The 22,199-nt window shown below is 39.7% G+C and overlaps 1 protein-coding gene across 1 annotated transcript in view; it reads right to left on the bottom strand.

Annotated features, from left to right (window-relative positions):
* LOC140211971 (fibrillin-1-like) overlaps positions 1-22,199 on the bottom strand; it is a 460,859-nt gene that overhangs the window by 32,393 nt on the left and 406,267 nt on the right. Inside the window, exons 58-60 of the mRNA XM_072282261.1 lie at positions 15,388-15,513; positions 11,634-11,756; positions 7,955-8,071 (exon numbers count right to left, since the gene is read on the bottom strand). Coding sequence (XP_072138362.1) covers positions 7,955-8,071; positions 11,634-11,756; positions 15,388-15,513 — 366 coding nt within the window. The remainder of the gene's footprint in view (positions 1-7,954; positions 8,072-11,633; positions 11,757-15,387; positions 15,514-22,199) is intronic.

Here is a 22,199-nt window from a genome sequence, read left to right as displayed (position 1 = left end):
AAATACCATAGGAAAATTTGGATTCGGGGAAAGAAATGAAAGAGGTGAGAAATGGGTAGAATGGTGCAAGGTGAATAATCAGGTCATTAGGAATGCCTACTTTAAAAACCATCCAAGATGCTTGTGGACCTGAAAAAGTCCAGGTGATAACACTAGAAATCAAATTGACTTTATTACTATAAACCAAAGATTTAGAAACTCAGTGAGTCAATGCAAAACATATCCAGGTGCAGACTGTAATAGTGACCATAACCCAGTAGTAAGTCATGTAAAAGTAAAACTTAAAAAATTAAAGAAGCAAAAAACCTGAACAATCCCTTGACTACTTGCAATCAATTAAAGAAGAAAACTTAAGACAAAAATTTACAATTGAAGTAAGGAATAGATTTCAAAGTCTAGAAATAGAATCTGTTGAAGATGATAGCAATCATGTAGAAATGAAATTTAACTCTCTAAAGGATGCCTTGGTAGAATCAGCAAAGTCAGTGATTTCTAAAAAAGAAAAAAGCACAAAGATTAAATGGATGACAGATGAAATCAAAAATCTAATGGAAGAAAGGAGACTGAAGAAAGCAAATTCTATAGAATATAAGTCCTTAGATAAAAAAGTTAAAAGCTTATGTCAAAATGCCAAAGAAGAATGGTTAAACTAGGAATGTGAGCAACTAGAAAGAATCCCTGTTACTGATCCAAAAAGGTTACATCAACAAACCAAGGATATCACTGCTAAAAAGCCCCTCTGTTCTTCAGGTGGATGTTTGAAAGCAAAGGATGGTACCATTATCATGGAAAAAGATGAGATTATGAACAGATAGACTGAGTATATTCAGGAATTGTTTGAAGACGATTGAGGTGAAACACCAGAAATTAAGAAAAACATTGAAGGTCCAAGTATTTTAAAATCTGAAGTTCGTAATGCAATAAATAAGATGAAGAAAGGAAAGGCAGCAGGTCCTGATGAATTAGTAATAGAACAAATTATCGCCCTTGAAGATTATGGAATTGAAAAATTTACTGATTTAATTAATGACATTTATGAGACTGGAATAATACCATAAGAGATAAAAAATTCAGTACTTATCACTCTTCCTAAGAAACTTGGAGCAATAGAATGTGAATTACATAGGACCATAAGTTTAATGAGTCACATCACCAAGATACTTCTAAGAATTTTGATGACAACAGTTAAAAGTAAGATACAAGCTGAAATAGGCAAAGAACAATGTGGTTTTGTGAAAGACAAAGGTACAAGAAATGCAATATTGATGTTAAGGATACTATCAGAATGAGCTATTCAAGAGCAAAAAGATTTGTTTGTTGTTTTATTGACTACACAGAAGCATTTGATAAAGTGAAGCACAATAAGTTATTTGAAATATTACAGAAACTCTAGATCTAGATTCCAAAGACCTTTGCCTAATCAGAAATCTGTACTGGGAACAAACTGCCACTGTAAGAATAGATGGAGAAGTGAGTCAGTTTACGAAAATCAAGAGAGGCGTTAGACAAGGGTGTGTTTTCTCCCCGATTTATTTAATGTGTACAGTGAAACAATATTACAAAACATAAGAGACATCTTGGGAATCAAAGTTGGTGAAAACATCAAAAATTTCAGATATGCAGATGACACTGTGTTAATTGCAAGTACGGAGGAAGAACTACAAAACTTAATTGATATAATTGTTGAAGAAAGTGCAAAAATGGGTCTATCTATCAATTGCAAGAAGACAGAATGTATGGTGATATCAAAAAAGAAGGAGGATCCTATCCGCAGGCTGAGAATAAGCGGGAAAGACATAAAACAAGTACAGAACTTTTGCTCCTTAGGAAGCTGGGTGACATCAGATGGCAGGTGCGACTTGGACATCAAAAGAAGAATAGGGATGGCAAAAGACACCTTTACGAGAATGAAGAGTATACTGACCAGTACTAAACTAGACATGACAACCCGCCTCAGAGTACTGAAATGTTACGTTTATCCAGTTATGTTATATGGCTCAGAATGTTGGGCAATATCTAGTAACATGAGGAAACAAATTGAAGCAGCAGAGATGTGGTTTTTGAGGAGGATGCAAAGAACATGGACGAAATGAATATCTAATGAGGATGTCATGAACAGAGCAAATACAAAAAGAGAAATAATGTATGAGATCATGAAAAGGCAACGTAACTTCATTGGACATGTGATTAGGAAAGAGGCGTTAGAATGCACGGTAACTACGGGAAAGATTGAAGGGAAGAAAGCAAGAGGAAGGCAAGGACAAATGATAATGGAGACAGCAGCCAGAGAACTGGAAATGAATACAAATGAATTGATCCACTAGACCCAAAACAGGAGTGTGTGGGCCATGGCAGTCAAAGCTCAAACTGGGCATGGCACTTGATGATGATGATGATGATTTTTAATTTAAATAGTTCTAATGAGATAGCCTCTGCAACACTTTATGGTAGAGATTCTCCAATGTCTGCAAAAGATAGAGAAGAAGAGCAAAGATAAATAGTAAGGAGTAGTGGAAAGACAGAAAGATAGGGAAGAGAAAAGGACATCGGGGAGACAGAAAGGAGAGAGATGGGTTGGAAATGATGCGATGGGGAATGAACATTGATGAGGAGATCATGGAAGGTCTTGAGAGAAGGAAAATGGAGAGAGGCAGAGAAAGAAAGGGAAGAAAGGCGATGTCTAGAGAGGAAAATATATGAAAAACAGAGTGGGTAAAGGAAAGGGAATAGGGAGAGGGAAAGAATGGGGGAATGGAGGGAAAAGATGGAGGTGAGAGTGGGGAAGGAACAAATATTCAATATGTCACAGCTGCACTCAGCGGTTCACACCTGCTTCAGAAGGGCGACAATTATAGAAGACCAGGGTGAGCTGCTTCAATGCTATCACCCAGTGGCACATATCTACTGTGATGAAGTACTTTGATTGGTTGGTCATGGTCAGAATCAAATCCTGCCTAAGCAAGGACCTTCACCTGCTGCAATTTGCCTATCACCACAATAGACCTACAGCAGATGCAATCTCACTGGCTCTCCACTCAGCCTAGGATCACCTAGACAATAGTAATACCTATGTCAGGCTGCTGTTTATTGACTACACCTCAGCATTCAATGCGAACTACCCTCAATTCTAATCAACAAGCTCCAAAATCTGGGTCACCGAACATCCCTCTGCAACTGAATCCTTGACTTCCTCATCAAGAGATGACAGTCTGTGCAGATCAGAAATAACATCTTCTCCTCTCTGACAAATAGCACTGGCGCACCTCAAGAATGCATGCTTAGCACGCTGCTCAAGTTTCTCCACACCCATGATTGTGAGGCTAGGCACAGCTCAAACATCATCTGCTGGTGACACAACTATTGTTGGCAGAATTTCAGATGGTGTTGAGGAGGCGTACAGGAGCGAGATAGTTCAGCTGGCTGAGTGGGGTTGCAATAACAACCTTGCACTCAATGTCAGTAAGACCAAGGAATTGATTGTGGACTTCAGGAAAAGGACGTTAAGGGAACACACACCAGTCCTCATCGAGAGAGCAGAAGTAAAACGGGTGAGCAGTTTCAAGTTCCTGAGTGTCAACATCTTGGGGATCTTTTCTTGGCTCAATATATTGATGCAATTACAAAGAAGGCATAACAGTGGCTATATTTCATTAGGAATTTAAGGAGAGTTGGTATGTCACCAAAGACAGTCGCAAATGTCTATTTCTACAAATGTACCGTGAAGAACATTCTAACTGGTTGCATTATCATCTACTATGGAGGGCTACTGCACAGGATCAGAAAAAGCTGCAGAATGTTATAAATTCAGCCCACTCTATCATGGGCAACAGTCTCTCCAGCATCAAGGGTACCCTCAAAAGGCAGTGCCTCAGAAAGGTCACATCCATCATTGAGGACCCCATCCCACACCCTCTTCCCATTGTGTCCATCAAAGAGAAGGCATGGGAGCCTGAGGGCATACACTCAATGTTTCAGGACCAGCTTCTTCCTCTCTGCCATCACACCTCTGAATGGATAATAAACCGATGAACACTACCTCAGTATTCTTTTCCCCTCTTTTGCACTATGTATTTAATTTTACACACACACACACCCACAAACATCAAGTTTCAAGACATATGCCAGTGATAATAAATCTCATTCAGATTCTGAAATATGGAAAGGGTAAGATGAGAAATGTGAGAAAGAGAAAGGAGAAGGAAGGAAGAAAGAAAGAAAGAGTGAGATGGGGGAAAGATAGAGGGGAGAAAAACAAGGACTGTAAGAGAGAGAGAGTTGAAAGAGAGAAGATTGTACAGGGAAAAGGAAGGGACCTCAACTGTCTTAGTACTTTGATTAAAAGCCAGAGTGTAGTTTGATTCACTCATGATTTTTTTAATATAATCACATGATAGTGTTTTTAATAATGATAATAATCCAAGTTTAAATTTTATAATGTTAAAGATACTATTCATTTTACATGATTTTGTAATATAATGAAACAATGAATACAGCAACCAATAAAACTTTTTTGTAGAATTTAAGCTGATCATTCTGTATTATTTTAATCATATTTTATGTAACATGATTTTACATTATTATTATATATTGAAATCTTCTTTGTGAATAATAGCTGAATTACATAGTTTGAAAGCATTTTGAAAGGTTTGAAGATATGTATGCAATTGGACTGAGAAAGTATTAATAGATAATGGAATAGCCCAAGCACTTCCATTAGCATTGACAATGCAGTAACAGAAATTAGTTGTTGGCTAATTACAAAATGCTAAGTAGGCTGTCAAATTTCCTATGAAAACACAGTAATTGTTAAAGTAGTTAGCTTGGAGTGCTAAAAGTTTGGAATTCAAACTTAAGGAAATCAAGCCATTCAGCAGGACCTCCTGCCTAAGCTCCACCTATTCCTTGCTGCCCACTGATGGCTTTGAGGTGGGCGGGTAAAAAAAGTTTTGTGGGTCTCATGTTTGAGGTTAGTGGGTAGAACGGTGGTGGTGGAAGACTGGAGTGTGTTGGGAGACCTTACGGTTCGATGACAAACAAAATAATTTAGGAATAATAGCAAAGAATGATGATTGCTGTTGGACAGGTGCACCATAATGCTGCATGTTTAGCCCCCTGCTTTACTCACTTCACACTTATAACTAAGCACAGGTACAATGCCATATTCAAGGCTGCTGATGGTACAGCTGTTGTAGGCCGAATCAAAGGTGGTGATAGATCAGCATATAGGAGGGAGATTGAAAATCTGGCTATGATGTCAGTGTGAGCAAGACCAAGGAGCTGATTATTGACTTCAGGAGGAGGAAAGCGGATGCCCATGAGCCAGTCCTCATCGGAGGATCAGAGGTAGAGAGAGTTAGCAACTTTGAATTCCTCGGTGTCAGCATTTCAGAGGACCTGCCCCAGGCCCAGTACATAAGTGCAATTACTAACAAAGCACAGCAGTGCATCTATTTCCTAATAAATTTGCAAAGATCTGGAATGACATCTAAAACTTTGACGAACTGTATAGATGTGTGGTGGAGTGAGTATATTGACTGACTAAATAACAATCTGGTATGGAAACACCAATGTCCTCAAATGGAAAATCGTAGTGGATATGGCCCAGTCCATCATGGGTAAAGTCCTCCCCATCATTGAGCACATCTACATGAAGCGTTATTGAAGGAAAAGAGCTTCCATCATCAGGAACTTCACCACCCCCCACTCCTCCACCACTCCAGATCATGCTCTCTTTTTGCTCCTGCCATCAGGAAGAAGGTACAGAAGCTTCAGGACTCACACCATCAGGTTCAGGAACAGTTATTACTCCTCAACCATCAGGCTCTTGCACCAAAGGGGATAACTTCACTTGTCCCATAATTGAAATGCTCCTTCAACTGATGGACTCACTTTCACGAGGAAATCTGCAGATGCTGGAATTTCAAGCAACACACATTAAAGTTGCTGGTGAATGGCAGCAGGCCAGGCAGCATCTATAGGAAGAGGTACAGTTGACGTTTCGGGCCGAGACCCTTCGTCAGGACTAACTTTAGTCCTTTCTTAAATGAACCATAGTATGTCACAAATAACTTGAAGATGCTTTTACTCTAGGAAAAAATAAATACCTGCACTCAGAATCAAGAATGGCATTAGAGTCAGGGCTTGCACAACATGAACAAAGTACATATTTGTTTATTAACAAGAAAGTGTGATGGGAGCTCATAAGAGTGATGTAGATGAAAGGAGACTTGGAAATATGGGATATGATCACTGCTGCCACTGTTCACTTGCTAATTTCCCTTGGTAGTTACTCAACATTATTGCATGTATCCTGATGGCAAACTTTCTTTCTATACAGGTGTAGATGGAGCAGTATTAGTAAAACCTCTCAAGGATATGAATGTAATGCTACAGCACTGAGTTTCTGTTTTTCTAATTCACAGCACCAATTTCGAGCCTAGAATATTAATGGGTAACATACTATAAGAAGCATTTTTAAATAGTGGAGAAAAATGAGATGAGAATTGATGTCAAGCAATGGGGACACAATGAACGCACCAGGAATGTTTTGAATCAGAATCGGGTTTAATATCACTGGTGTATATCATGAAATTTGTTGTTTTGCAGCAGCAGCACATTCAGTCATAATAATAAAAAAACTATAAATTACCATGAGAAATATATTTTAAAATGAATTAAATAAGTAGTGAAAACAGAGAGCAAAATATTGAAGTAATGTTGTCCATTCATTTTGTGCTGTGAAAGTGAAGGAAAACGGACTTGGTTATGTCAGTTGAAAAGCCTCCAAAGCCAATGTATCCTAATTTAGCTAAGGGGCCAAATCTGTGCACAGTATTCCAGTCAAGGCCTCATCAACCTGTAACACAACTGTAACAAATCTCTCCTAATCTTAAACTCCAACCCCTTTTACAATAAAGGGCAAAAGGCTTGTTGGACCTGCCTACGAATAATTTGTGAGTCATACACTAGAACACCCAGATCTCACTGAACTTCACCCAAAGCAACATGCACAGCACACTGGAGGAACTCAGCAAGTCAGGCAGCATCTGTGGAAACCAACAGTCAACGTTTCAGGGCGACCCGTTGAGTTCACTCATTTGGAATCTCTCTCCAATTAGGTAAACAGTATCATCAGCAATTTATTTATTCATTCATTTAAGGGATGTAGACAGTGCAGATTCATTGCCTAACCTTGATACTGAGGCAAGTGGTTGTTATGAATCAATCACAATACTGTATTCAGACATTGACCCAATGGTGAAAGCACGGCACACTTCTTTCTTGGTGGACACTGGTGAGCTAAATGGGTTTCCATACCAGCTTTTTTTATTCATGGGTTAATTCTCTTGCAAATCTAGCAAGAATTGTATTCATGTTCTTCAATCTGGATTCTATACTACAGTGCTACTACACCTATTTGTTTAATGGTGTTTACCTTCTCTTCAAGCAGACAGCTGGTGATCATTCCTGAAAATGCAAATACATCAGGAAGTTGAACCTCAGAGCTGCTAAAAAGAAACCTTGTGGCTGTCTACATGAATATCTTTATATGGTTGCATAATTACAGAACTGAAGCTCTGCAGTTTATGAATACCTTTGGGGACCTTGACTGCCATTTTCATTCTGTTTGAAAGCCTCCTACTCACTTTCCTTAATAGCTTGATTAACTAATGACTCATGCAACTTAAAATCAGTGAATGATTTTCTCTAATTAAAGAAACCTGGAAATTATACTGAGAGCTGGAACTGTGCTACAAATAGTTAGTGATAAATTAAGTACAATGTAAACATTTGAGAATCAGTGCATACTTATGGATAAAGAGTATAACTGTAAATAACTTTTGTGTGTGAAGCATTAGGATAGGCTACAGCTTCACTGCACAAAAATTACCATGTTTCCCTTCATACCTCTTCCTTTACCTATTCCCCTCTTCATCCTTAACCAGTTACTTACCAATACATGCTGTATGATGCTGTGTGAATCCAGGAGGGCACTTACAAGTAAATCCACCAATTGTATTGACACAAAGAAACTGACAATTGTGCTGCTTTGTAGAACATTCATCTAGATCTAGCAAAGAAAAAAGCAACAGTTTAAATTATGGAGCTATGAAAGACAAATATTTTTACTCCAGCTTCCTCTCTCCATACCCTAAGAACATAATGATGCTAGAGTGACAATGTATAATTAATAACAGTAATATTAAGTAGTGGGCATGTGGCCAAGTGGTTAAGGCATTGGACTAGCGACCTGAAGGTTGTGAGTTCGAGCCCCAGCCGAGGGAACGTATTGTGTCCTTGAGCAAGACACTTAATCACACATTGCTCTGCGACGACACTGGTGCCAAGCTGTATGGGTCCTAATGCCCTTCCCTTGGTGTCGTGGAGAGGGGAGACTTGCAGCATGGGCAACTGCTGGTCTTCCATACAACCTTGCCCAGGCCTGCGCCCTGGAGAGTGAAGACTCCCGCAAGATTAACCGATGCCATAATATTAAGTACATCACATTTTGAGATTGGTAATAATACTGCAAATGGTCTTGGAATAATACAAGTAGTGGATCAACAATAATAACCACCTATCTATGATTTTCCCACGAAGCACTATCAACACCAACTGAAACACGTCATGCTTTATGCCTTTCTGAAATACTTGAAATTTCAGTTGTGTATTCTATTTAAAAGTTAAAGCCACCACAGAAATTTGATTGGTACAGATCGTGCATATTTCTAGTGTATATTGTGATGACTTTCCATTATTATATTTTTGAGGCAAAATGCTGATGGTTCAAGGTTTAATAGATTAAATGTGCATCCGTGTGAACATTCTGGTTTAATATGGTGTATGGCTGCATTATTGGAGGGACAGTGCTTTCAATGCAAGTTCTTGCCGTCAGATAGATAGGATAGCTCATTTTTACTTGAAGGCTGAGTTCTGCATGTACTTTTTGTCAACATTTAGTTTTCAACCAGCAACATCCAAGGAAGTGAAATGGCCTTTCTAATAATTTATAACATGAGAAATTCTGCAGATGCTGGAAATCCAAAGCAACATACACAAAATACTGGAGGAACTCAGCAGGTCAGGCAGCATCTATGGAAATGAATAAACAGTCGGTGTTGTGGGCCGAGACCCTTCTTCAGGATCCTTCTAATAATTGCTGTGGGCAATTAGTATGTGAAATGATAGACAAGGATGTCTAAAAATACTACTCCAATTTTCCATAAATAATAAATAAGGTGTGAAGTAAAGATATATTTTCAAATGTGTCTATTTCTTCTGGTTTTTAGCAACTTAAAACAGTTCTGGTAATGGAATTCTGAGAATGCTATCTGTTTTGCTGCAATGCTAAAATTGACTTCTCTTGTTTATTGGATCCCTAGAAATGGATGAAAATATAGATAGCATAATTAGTGAGTTTGCAGAGTACCTAAAAATAGTGGTACAATGGACTGTGAGGAAGGCTGTATAAGGCGACAACAGGATCTTGATCAACTGGAAAAGTGGGAAGAGGAGCAGTAGATGGAATTGAACTCAGACAAGTGTGATGCGTTTTGATAAGTTAATCAAGCCCAGTGAATGGCAGGGGCATAAAGTGTGTTGTTGGGCAGAGAGACCTAAGAGTACATTGTTCCCTGAAAGAAGGTGGTGAAAATGGCATTTGGCCAACTTGCCTTATCAGGCAGAGCTCTGAGTGCAAGAAATGGAACATCATGTTACTGTAGTACCAGTGTTGGATCATACTTGGAATATTGTACTCAGTTCTGGTCACCATGCTCAGAATGGGTGTGATTCAAGCTAAAAGTGGAAACGATGCACAAACATGTTGCTGTTGCCAGGACAGGATGGCATGAGAGATTGAATAGGCTGTTTTTCCTGAGGCAGTTGAGGTTGAGGGTAACCTTGTAGATGTTAAAAATTAAGAGGCATAAACAGGGTAGAAGACTTTTCCCCCAGGATAGAGGATTCTCAAACCAGTGGACATCGGTTTTTGGGGTGGCACGATAGTGTAGCAGTTAATGTAATTCTTTACAGCACCAGTGGCATGGGTTCAATTCCTGTCGTTGTTTATAAGTAGCTTGTGCGTTCTCCCCGTGACCGCATGGGTCTTCTCCAGGTATTTCGGTTTTCTCCCTCATTTCAAAGATGTATGGGCTGGTAGGTTAATTGGTCACATGTGTGTAATTGGGTAGTTCAGGTTTGTTGGGCTGGAAGGGCATGTTACTGTGCTGTCTGTCTAAATAAGTAAAAAAACGTGATTTTTTTGATATCTGTTTATTTTTCTAATAAGTAAATGCACTACACTGTTGTGCTGCCCCATATCTTTGAATGCTGCCATATAATGGGAAGGTAATTATTAAATCTAATCCATATATTTAAAACGTCTCTTTTTACCTTACCACCGCTGGGAACTAAAACTTCAAATTTTGTTTAACCTAATGTTCATTAATAGGTTCTCCTAGAAAAATAAAAATTGAAACAAATATCCAGAATATTATGTTCTGGGCTTCATTTCCTTTATAAATATCAAATTTTCAAATTTAAGGATTTTTAAAACTTAATAGGATTATTTTTCTCCTAACATTTTTAACTGTTTAATATAGCTTGTTTAATTGCAGATTGCTATGTCCTTGAGGGCAGCATTTTATACTGTATGTCAGCGTAATACAAAATATTTGGTAATAGCAGAAAGGACTAATTAAAAAAAAGTGCCCCCATTGCATGTCAAAACTATATGTAACTTTAATTTCAACCAGGTGTCAGAGAATGAATCCTTTATTTAATTTTGTACTTATGAAGAAGCAGTTGGTTTTATTCTTCGTAGAATGAAGGGCTGAAGTTAGCAACTAATTGATAACTATCTGAAATATAATATAAATGAGACGCCAATGCAATAAGCTTGTTATTATTATTCTTACCTGCTACTTGTCAAATCTGTTTATGAAAGCAATCATCTTTCAGATAATTAAAATTGGCACTTAAATAAAATTAATCAACAGTTGCCAGCAACTAAAATTAATTTTTAATTTAAATCTGCTGAAAAATAATAGGGGATGTTCATGAGTTATGAGCAGCTACTTCTGGGACACCTGTACATATAAATGAGCCCCAAATGTTATTAAATTCAAAAGTCTGACATATGTACATAGGTTCATCCCTACAAATGGAAGGTCTAGTTAGACCATAAGACAAAGGAGAAGTCAGCCATTCAGCCCATTGAGTCTGCTTCGCCATTTTATCACGAGCTGATCCATTCTCCCATTTAGTCCCACTCCCCCACCTTCTCACCATAATTTTTGATGCCCTGGCTACTCGGATACCTATCAATCTCTGCCTTAAATACACCCAATGACTTGGCCTCCACTGCTGCCTGTGACAACAAATTCCATAGACTCACCACCCTCTGACTAAAAAAATTTCTTCCCATTTCTGTTCTGAATGGGCGCCCTTCAATCCTTAAGTCATGCCCTCTCGTATTAGACTCCCCCCATCATGGGAAACAACCTTGTGTATTTTTTGACTCCTGGATAAAGTTCTGGCCATCTGTAAGACCGGAAATGGATTTGTAACCCAGAGATGGCCTGTAATGAAAATCTGGATGAGGTAAGTTACTTTGATAAAAAAATATTCACCTTTGCAACTTTTCCCATTTTCTTGCAGTATGTATCCTCTAGGACATGCGCATTGGTAGCTTCCTTCCGTGTTTTTACAGATGAAATTACATGGTTTTGGTGACTGCAGACATTCATCACGATCTAGTAATTCAGAAGAATGTACATTATAAACTCTTCAAGTACTTTAAAAGTAACTGCAGCTGTTAGGATAGAAAGAAACATGTTTGAAATGAATCACAACTACTTTGAGATTCATCATTAGCAAATATAACAGTACAATCTGAAGGAAAGTTCAATGGGAACACACTGCATGTTAAAATTGATCATAGCACATTGGAGTTGTATCATTTCTGTATAATGAAGGCATAATTTTTTTTAAGGAATGTCAGATGTTGGACAAACATTGTCCTGAATAACTGCTCATCATTCCCTTATACAAGAATATTAAGAAATAACTTAACCCATTTTACTAATTTTTAATACACATACATTTATACTCATTTTATATCTATGCAGATTATACTTCACAGATATGAGAGTATTTTCAACATTCAACAGTGTCATATTTGACTTTGTATCAACTATCGACTTTACTTTTTCTGCCCAAAAACTTGCTTTACTTGGCTTCATTATAAACAGTCACAATATAGTTAGATGTATGACAGAAATTACCATTTTCTATATTTAAGTCTTTGCTCAACTCTGCTTTTATTTTACATTCTTTATATAACCCCATCACACATAGGCTAGGACTTCCTTGCTCCTAGCTAGCTGCTTTCTCTTTCTGCTGAAATAGCACCATAATTTATTCTCCTTAACTAGTACCCCTATCTTTGCCAACCAGCATGTCTTCATCTTCCATCGTAACGAATTCACACATCATCGCTCTCATTCACAAGCCTTAACATTGCTGCATATTGGGGAAACTCCCTTAATGTTGTGTCATGCTGGAACTGGGTTGAATTATCAACTTATATCCAAAGATACAATGGAAATACTTGATTCATTTTTAGGTGTGGGCCTCAGTTGAATTGCACCAGGATAATGAAGGCATTAGATCAAGAATGCCATTACAAATTATGTTTTTGGCAATGGAAATCAGCTGGATCCTGTAAGCGTGTGGATATTGTTGGGAAGGTCAGCATTGCCTATTGCCAATTACCTTCAACAAGGTGATAGTGAGCCACAGTATTGAAATAATGGAACTCCTGTGAAGGTGGTACATATGCCCAGAAATAACAAAGAGATGACAATATATTTCAAAGGCAAGACGGCATGTAACTTGGAGGGAAACTTGCAAGCAAATGAATGAAACATTTTATATGGGTCCTTGTGAAATTCTCATGTAATTTTTTAAAAGAAACATCCATTGTGATGAAGTGCTTTGAGAGGTTGGTGATGAAACATTTCAACTCCTGTCCTAGAAGTGACTTGAATCTGCTCAATTTGTCTACCACCACAACAGGTCAACAGAAGATGTCATTTCATTGGCTCTTCACTTAACCCTGGAACATCTGGACAGTAAAGATGTATGCTATTCATCAGGATCTACTTCATTGACTACAGCTCGGCATTCAACACTATCATCTCCTCAAACAATCAATAAGCTCCAAGATCTAAATCTCAATACTTTCTTGTGCAATTAGATCCTCGATTTTTTCACTTGCAGACCTCAGTCAGTTTGGATTGGCAATAACATCTCCTCCACAATTACTATCAGCACAGGTGTATCACGTGGTTCTGTGCTTATCACCTTGCTCTACTCTCTTTATACTTATGACTGTGAATCTAAGCAAAGTTCCAATGCCATATTTACTGAAGGTTTGCTGACAACATGTCTATTATTGGTCGAATCAAAGATGGTGACGAAGTGGCATATAGGAGGGAGATTGAAAATCTGCCTGAGTAGTGCCATAACAATAACCTCTAAATCAATGTCAGCAAGACCAAGGAGCTAATTATTGACTACAGGAGGAGAAAACCAGACTTCCATGAGCCAGTCCTCATCAAGGGATCAGAAATGAAGAGGATCAGCAACTTTAAATTCATTGGTGTTATTAATTCAGAGGATTTGTCCTGGTTCCAACACTTAAGTGCCATTACAAAGAAAGCACCATAGCACTTCTACTTTCTTAGAAGTTTGTGAAGAGTTGGTATGTCATATAACACTTTGACACACTTCTATAGATTTGCAGTGGAGAATATATTGGTTGCATCACAGCCTGGTATGGAAACAAGTTGAATGGATTAGCCTACAAAAAGTAGTCGGTACAGCCCAGTTCATCACAGTAAAGCAATATTGATCTTCAAGGATCCCCACGACACAGGTCATACTCTCTTCTCCCTGCTACCATCAGGAAGGAGTTACAGGATACTCAGAACTCACACCACCAGGTTTAGGAATAGTTATTACACTTCAACCATCAGGCTCCTGAACCAGAAGGGATAACTTCATTCACCCCAACACTGAATTGTTCCCATAACCTCACTTTCAAGGACTCTTCATATTATGTTCTTTATATATACTGCTTACTCATTTATTATTATGGTTATTTTCTTTTTGCATTTGCACAGTTTGTTGTCTTTTGCACATTGGTTGTTTGTCTATCTTGTTATGTGCAGTCTTTCATTACGTTTGTTTGTATTTATTGTGAATGCCAACAAGAAGATGAATTTCAAGGTTGTATATGGTGACATACATGTACTTTGAAAAGAAATATATTTTTAACTTTACCAACAGAATGCTTAGCACAGTTAGAACTACAAAACACGATACTTAATATACATCATTAGAGAGCTCCCTACTTTAATTATACTAATGGTAAGCATGTAAATAGAATCAAGATGATTACACTTTTTAATCAGAAAATAATTGATGAGCTAGCAGTTGAACTATCTCATCTCCTATTCCTGTTATTATTTTCTGTGCATCCCATCCCATTCTGCTAACTGTGACATTGCTTTCAGTTCCTACACAAAGCCCACCTCTCCCCGCATTATTGCTTCGTAACTTGAAAAGCCCTCCCATACCAATGTTACTTGATAATTCTTCTAATATTGTTGTTATATATTTGTATAGCGTCTAGCAATAGTTACTGTATTTAGTAAGTTATATAAATAGATGTTTTGGTATGCCTGAAAATAGTGGGACACATAAAATTAAACCAGTATTCATTCTTCACAGATTAGTTGAACTATCAATGTACTTGGTTCTATTGTAGATATTAATTTAAATATTCATATCAAGCAGTAGTAAAATCAAGGCAACTGGACTTGCTGTGTTGTATAGAGGACATTTCACCACTCATCCAAGAGGACTTCTTCAATTCTAATCCATGGTGTGTAGTTTTCTGGCTTATAAACTCTGTGAGTTTCTTAAAGGTATAGCACTCACATGAGCGTTGTTAAGGGTCATTAGTCTTATCTTTGCATGAATGGAGGTGTGAATTCTTGTGGAGATGCCTCACAGGGTTTATAAACCGGAAAACTACCCACCATGGATCAGAACTGAAGAAGCCTCTTGGATGAGTGGCGAAATGTCTACTAGACAACAAAGCAAGTCCATTTGCCTTGATTTACTACTGTTTGATATACAATGGCCTGGTCAACTGAGAACCTTCAAAGACCTAGTTCAAATATTATATTCAAAAAATAAACATCTATAATTCATCACATGATAAATTAAATTCATATCCATTATTTTTCACTCTTGTCCTTTAAACTCTGTATAATCTATAATCTTGAGTCGATAATTTTCTTTCAAGATACTTACCCTTACAGGATGTGCCAGTGATGTCCGTGGTGTAGCCATTCTTGCAGACACAGTGATAAGATCCAATAGTATTAATACACCGTCCATTCTGACACAAGTTTGCAAGGACTTCACATTCATTAATATCTGAAACAAAACAAGATATTGTTGAAAGCAGCCCCACATAAAACAGAACTGGGTTAAAGAAACACATTGCTTTCTTTTCTTCGAAGGTGATGATTTGCAATACAATGGAATTGTAGTACCACAGCTGATTTCATCTTGCCTTAATCCTTAATTATTAATTTCAAGATTAAAGATTGTTTATGTCATTTCCTGCACACGAGTGCAAAGAAGAATAACGTAATTGTGACTCCAGATTCCATGCAGCACAAAAACACAATCAACATAAATACCTAAAATAGCTTCTATATATATATTGATCACATGTCCATGAAGTGATGCTAGGCTATACATAAGGTGACTGACTGGAAATAATAAATGTAGTGGTGGAGTTATTGGGTAGAGGTGTTGATCAGCCTTAGTGCTTGGGGAAAGTAACTTGTTTTTGAGTCTGGTGGTCCTGGTGTAGATAAATATTCCATGAACAGGGTGGGTGGAATCCTTCAGGAGTTGGACTGCGACCAATCACCAGACAGTAGTATGTGAAGAGGACTACCTTTTCAATCAGGTCTGCACTCAAGGTTGGAAAGGCAGAACTTCGCGGCAGTTTTTTGGAGTTGGACTGTGACCAATCACCAAGTGGGATTCATTAGAAAGTGGGAAAAAAAATAATGCAACCACAAGGGGAATGGCCATTGTTCTGAATGGATCAGTGTTTGGAGTGGCTTTGGCTCATAAAGCTTAGGCAAGATCAGGCTTGGGCGAGGTAAGATATCTCTGTTAAGTTTCTCTTTTTGTTCTTAATTCTTCATCCCTTGTCTGTTAGGGTATGGTAGTGCAGTGAGAATGGATCCAGGAGCAGTGTTTTGTGCTGTGTGTGAGATGTGGGAATTCTGGCAGACCTCCATTCTCCTGGATAAACACATTTGCACCAGGTGCACTGAGCTGCAACTTGTCAGAGAATGTATTAAGAAACTGGAGCTGCAGATCGATGATGTTTGGCTCATGGGAGAATGAGAAGGTGATAGGAGCTACAGAGTGGTAGTCACCCCTAGGCTGAAGAAGACAGATATCTGAGTGACTATGAGGAGAAGGAAGGGAAATGTGCAGAGTACCCCTGTGGCTGTTCCTCTCAATAATAAGTATACCACTTTAGATACTGTTGAGGAGGATTGGGGTGGGGGGAGCCACAGTGACTGGGGCTTTGGCTCAGAAGAGAAGAGAGGTGAAGAGGGCTACAGTGGTGATAGGAGATTCCATAGTCAGATGAACAGAGATGAGATTCCGTGGGCGCGATAGAGACCCTTGGATGGTATGTTGCCTCCCAGGTGCCATAATCAGGGATGTCTCCGATCTGGTCCATGGCATTCTATAATGGAGGGAGAGCAGCCAGAAGTTTTGGTACATATTGGCACCAATGACATAGGTAGCCAAGGTGAAGAGGTCCTGAAGAGAGATTTTAGGGAGCTAGGTAGAAAGCTGAAAATCAGCACCTCCGGGGTAGTAATCTCTGGATTACTGCCCGTGCCACGCGCCAGTGAGGGTAAGAATAGGATGATTTGGCAGGTGAATGCATGGCTGAGGAACTGGTGCAGGGGTAGGGGTTCAGATTTATTGATCATTGGGATCTCTCCTGGGGGAGGTACAAATTAATTTGGCAGGGGGATAGAACTGGAGTGGCACTGCAGAGGAACAAGTAATTGGTTTACAAACAGAGGCAATGCGTAGTGAGACTGCTAGCAAAGAGAAGCTGATGATAGGGCAAAATTGCAGTTGACAGGATGAGTTGCAATGTACAAGGCAGACGAAATCGAAAAGGGTGAACACAGGACTGAAGTTGTTCTATACGAATGTGTGCCGTATATGGAATAAGGTAGATGAAGTTGTAGCACAGTTACAGATTGGCATGTATGGTGTTGTGGGCATCACTGAATCACGGCTGAAAGAAGATTACTGGTCTTTTGTAGACCAGGTGAGGAAACACCAGAGGTGTCTGGGCTTGACTGGGGACTGGCCTCTCATGTCAGAGTTACCCTCCCGTGTTTGAGTGGTGGAATGATAGGCTGGATTGTGTGCGTCTGCGCACTGCCGGGGAGACTGCACCATCAGTTACGGTACATGTCGCTCAGGGTCTTGTACTATATATATGTTTTTTCCATGTGAATATGCTTCTTTGCTCGTGCTATTTGCTCATTATTTTGAATGTGCTATTTTATATGTTTTGCACCTTGGCCCCATAGGAACACTGTTTTATTCACTGTAACTATGTATGATTGAATGATAATTAAACTTGATTTGATTACAGCTGAGGCTTAACGTCCAAGGATACACATTGTATCATAGGCAGAAGGGGTGGCATAGCCCTGCTGGTAAAAACTGAAATCAAACCATTATTAAGAGGTGACATAGGGCCGGAAGGTGTTGAATCGTTGTGTGTAGAGCTAAGGAACTGCAAGGATGAAAAGAACCTGTTGGGAATTATCTACAGACCCCCAAACAGTAGTAAAAATGTGGTCTACAAATTATAATGAGTGATCAAAAATGCATGTAGAAAGGAAAATGCTACGATAGTCATGGGGGATTTCAATATGCAGGTAGATTGGGAAAATAAGGTTGGTGCTAAATCTCAAGAAGAGGATTTTCTGGAATACCTACGAGATGGCTTTTTAGAAGAGCTCATGACTGAGCCCACCAGGGGACCAGCTATTCAGAATTGGGTGTTGTGCAATGAACCAATATTGATTAGAGAGCTTAAGGTAAAAGAACCCTTAGAGGACAGTGATCATAAGATGGTAGAATTCACCCTGCAATTTGAGAAGGAGGTGCTAAAGTCAGATGTATCAGTGTTACAGTGTAATAAAGAAATTACAGAATCATGAGAGAGGAGCTGGCCAAAATTGATTGAAAAAGAACACTGGCAAGCATGATGGCAGACCAGCAATGGCTGAAATATCTGGAAGCAATTCAGAAACACAGGATATACTGTATACATCCCAAGGAGGAAAAAGCATTCTAAAGGCAAGATGACACAACGCAAACACGAGAAAATCTGCAGATGCTGGAAATTCAAGCAACACACACAAAATGCTGGTGGAATGCAGCAGGCCAGGCAACATCTATAGGAAGAAGTACAGTCAACATTTCGGGTCGAGACCCTTCGTCAGGACTAATGGAAAAAAGAGATAGTAAGAGATTTGAAAGTGGGAGTGGGAGGGGGAGACCCGAAATGATAGGAGAAGACAGGAGGGGGAGTGATGAAGCCAAGAGCTGGGATGTGGATTGGCAAAAGGGATACAAGGCTGGAGAAGGGGGATGTATCATGGGACAGAAGGGCTTGGAAGAAAGAAAGGGGGAGGGGAGCAGCAGAGGAAGATGGAGAACAGGCAAGGAGTTATTCTGAGAGGGAAAGAGAGATAAATAAATAAATAAATAAATAACCAGGGATGGGGTAAGAAGGGGCATTAACGGAAGTTAGAGAAATCAATGTTCATGCCATCAGGTTGGAGGCTACCCAAACAGAATATAAGGTGTTGTTCCTCCAACCTGAATGTGGCTTCATTTCGATAGTAGAGGAGGCCATGGATTGATGTACTGGAATGGGAATGGGACGTGGAATTAAAATGTGTGGCTACTGGGAGATCCTGCTTCCTCTGGCGGACAGAGTGTAGGTGTTCAGCAAAGCGGTCTCCCAGTCTGCGTCGGGTCTCACCAATATATAGAAGGTCACACCGGGAGCACCGGACACAGTATATCACACCAACCAACTCACAGGTGAAGTGTTGCCTCACCTGGAAGGACTGTCTGGGGCCCTGAATAGTGGTGAGGGAGGAAGTGTAAGGGCAGGTGTAGACTTGTTCTGCTTACAAGGATAAGTGCCAGGAGGGAGATCGGTGGGAAGGGAGGGAAAGATGTGCTTGGTGGTGGGATCCTATTCTTCCAAGACCTTCCGTCCCATGGTACTCCCCCTTCTCCAGCCTTGTATCCCTTTTGCCAATCAACTTCCCAGCTCTTGGTTTCATCTCTCCCTCTCCTGTCTTCTCCTATCATTTTGGGTCTCCTCCTCCCCCTCCACCTTTCAAATCTCTTACTATCTCTTCTTTCCGTTAGTTCTGACGAAGGGTCTCAACCCGAAATGTTGACTGTACTTCTTCCTATAGATGCTGCCTGGCCAATATAGAAACATAGAAAATAGGTGCAGGAGTAGGCCATTTGTCCCTTCGAGCCTGCACCGCCATTCAGTATGATCATGGCTGATCATCCAACTCAGAACCCTATACCTGCCTTCTCTCCAAACTCCCTGATCCCTTTAGCCACAAGGGCCATATCTAACTCCCTCTTAAATATAGCCAATGAACTGGCCTCAACTGTTTCCTGTGGCAGAGAATTCCACAGATTCACCACTCTCTGTGTGAAGAAGTTATTCCTCATCTCGGTCCTAAAAGGCTTCCCCTTTATCCTTAAACTGTGACCCCTCGTTCTGGACTTCCCTAACATCGGGAACAATCTTCCTGCATCTAGCCTGTCCAATCCCTTTAGAATTTAAAATGTTTCAATAAGATCCCCCCTCAATCTTCTAAATTCCAGAGAGTATAAGCCTAGTCGATCCAGTCTTTCATCATATGAAAGTCCTGCCATCCCAAGAATCAAACTGGTGAACCTTCTTTGTACTCCCTCTATGGTAAGAATGTCTTTCCTCAGATTAGGGGACCAAAACTGCACACAATACTCCAGGTGTGGTCTCATCAAGGCCTTGTACAACTGCAGTAGTACCTCCCTGCTCCTGTACTCAAATCCTCTCACTATAAATGCCAGCATACCATTCGCCTTTTTCACTGCCTGCTGTACCTGCATGCCCACTTTCAATGACTGGTGTATAATGACACCCAGGTCTCGTTGCACCTCCCCTTTTCCTAATCGGCCACCATTCAGATAATAATCTGTTTTCCTATTTTTGCCACCAAAGTGGATAACTTCACATTTATCCACATTAAATTGCATCTGCCATGAATTTGCCCATTCACCTAACCCATCCAAGTCACCCTGCATCCTCTTAGCATCCTCCTCACAGCTAACACTGCCGCCCAGCTTTGTGTCATCCACAAACTTGGAGATGCTGCATTTAATTCCCTCATCTAAGACATTAATATATATTGTAAACAACTGGGGGTCCCAGCACTGAGCCTTGCGGTACCTCACTAGTCACTGTCTGCCATTCTGAAAAGGTCCTGTTTATTCCCACTCTTTGCTTCCTCTCTGCCAACCAATTCTCTATCCACATCAATACCATACCCCCAATACCGTGTGCTTTAAGTTTGCACACTAATCTCCTGTGTGGGACCTTGTCAAAAGCCTTTTGAAAATCCAAATATATCACATCCACTGGTTCTCCCCTATCCATTCTACTAGTTAGATCCTCAAAAAATTCCATGAGATTCGTCAGACTTGATTTTCCTTTCACAAATCCATGCTGACTTTGTCCGATGATTTCACCGCTTTCCAAATGTGCTGTTATCACATCTTCGATAACTGACTCTAGCATTTTCCCCACCACTGATGTCAGGCTTACTGGTTTCTCTCTCCCTCCTTTTTTAAAAAGCGGGGTTACATTAGCCACCCTCCAATCCTCAGGAACTAATCCAGAATCTAAAGAGTTTTGAAAAATTATCACTAATGCATCCACTATTTCTTGGGCTACTTCCTTAAGCACTCTGGGATGCAGACCATCTGGCCCCGGGGATTTATCTGCCTTTAATCCCTTCAATTTACCTAACACCACTTCCCTACTAACATGTATTTCCCCAGTTCCTCCATCTCACCAGACCCTCGGTCCCCTACTATTTCCGGAAGATTATTTACGTCCTCCTTAGTAAAGACAGAACCAAAGTAGTTGTTCAATTGGTCTGCCATGTCCTTGTTCCCCATGATCAATTCACCTGTTTCTGACTGTAAGGGACGTACATTTGTCTTAACCAAATCTTTTTCTTTTCACGTATCTATAAAAGCTTTTACAGTCAGTTTTTATGTTCCCTGCCAGCTTTCTCTCATAATCTTTTTTCCCTTTCCTAATTAATCCCTTTGTCCTCCTCTGCTGGACTCTGAATTTCTCCCAGTCCTCAGGTGTGCCGCTTTTTCTGGCTAATTTGTATGTTTCTTCTTTGGAATTGATACTATCCCTAATTTCCCTTGTCAGCCACGGGTGCACTACCTTCCCTGGTTTATTCTTTTGCCAAACTGGGATGAACAATTGTTGTAGTTCATCCATGCGATCTTTAAATGCTTGCCATTGCATATCACCATCAGCCCTTTAAGTATCATTTGCCAGTCTATCTTAGCTAATTCCCCTCTCATACCTTCAAAGTTACCCTTCTTTAAGTTCAGAACCTTTGTTTCTGAATTTACTATATCACTCTCCACTTTAATGAAGAATACCACCATATTATGGTCACTCTTACCCAAGGGGCCTTGCACGACAAGATTGCTAACTAACCCTTCCTCATTGCTCAATACCCAGTCTAGAATGGCCTGCTCTCTAGTTGGTTCCTCGACATGTTGGTTCAGAAGACCATCCTGCATACATTCCAAGAAATCCTCTTCCTCAGCACCCTTACCAATTTGGTTCACCCAATCCATATGTAGATTGAAGTCACCGATTATAACTGCTGTTCCTTTATTGCATGCATTTCTAATTTTCTGTTTAATGCCATCCCCAA

The sequence above is a fragment of the Mobula birostris genome, chromosome 18 (genome assembly GCF_030028105.1).
Source record: "Mobula birostris isolate sMobBir1 chromosome 18, sMobBir1.hap1, whole genome shotgun sequence".
Taxonomy (NCBI): domain Eukaryota; kingdom Metazoa; phylum Chordata; class Chondrichthyes; order Myliobatiformes; family Myliobatidae; genus Mobula; species Mobula birostris.
This window is presented reverse-complemented; position numbering and strand designations above follow the sequence as displayed.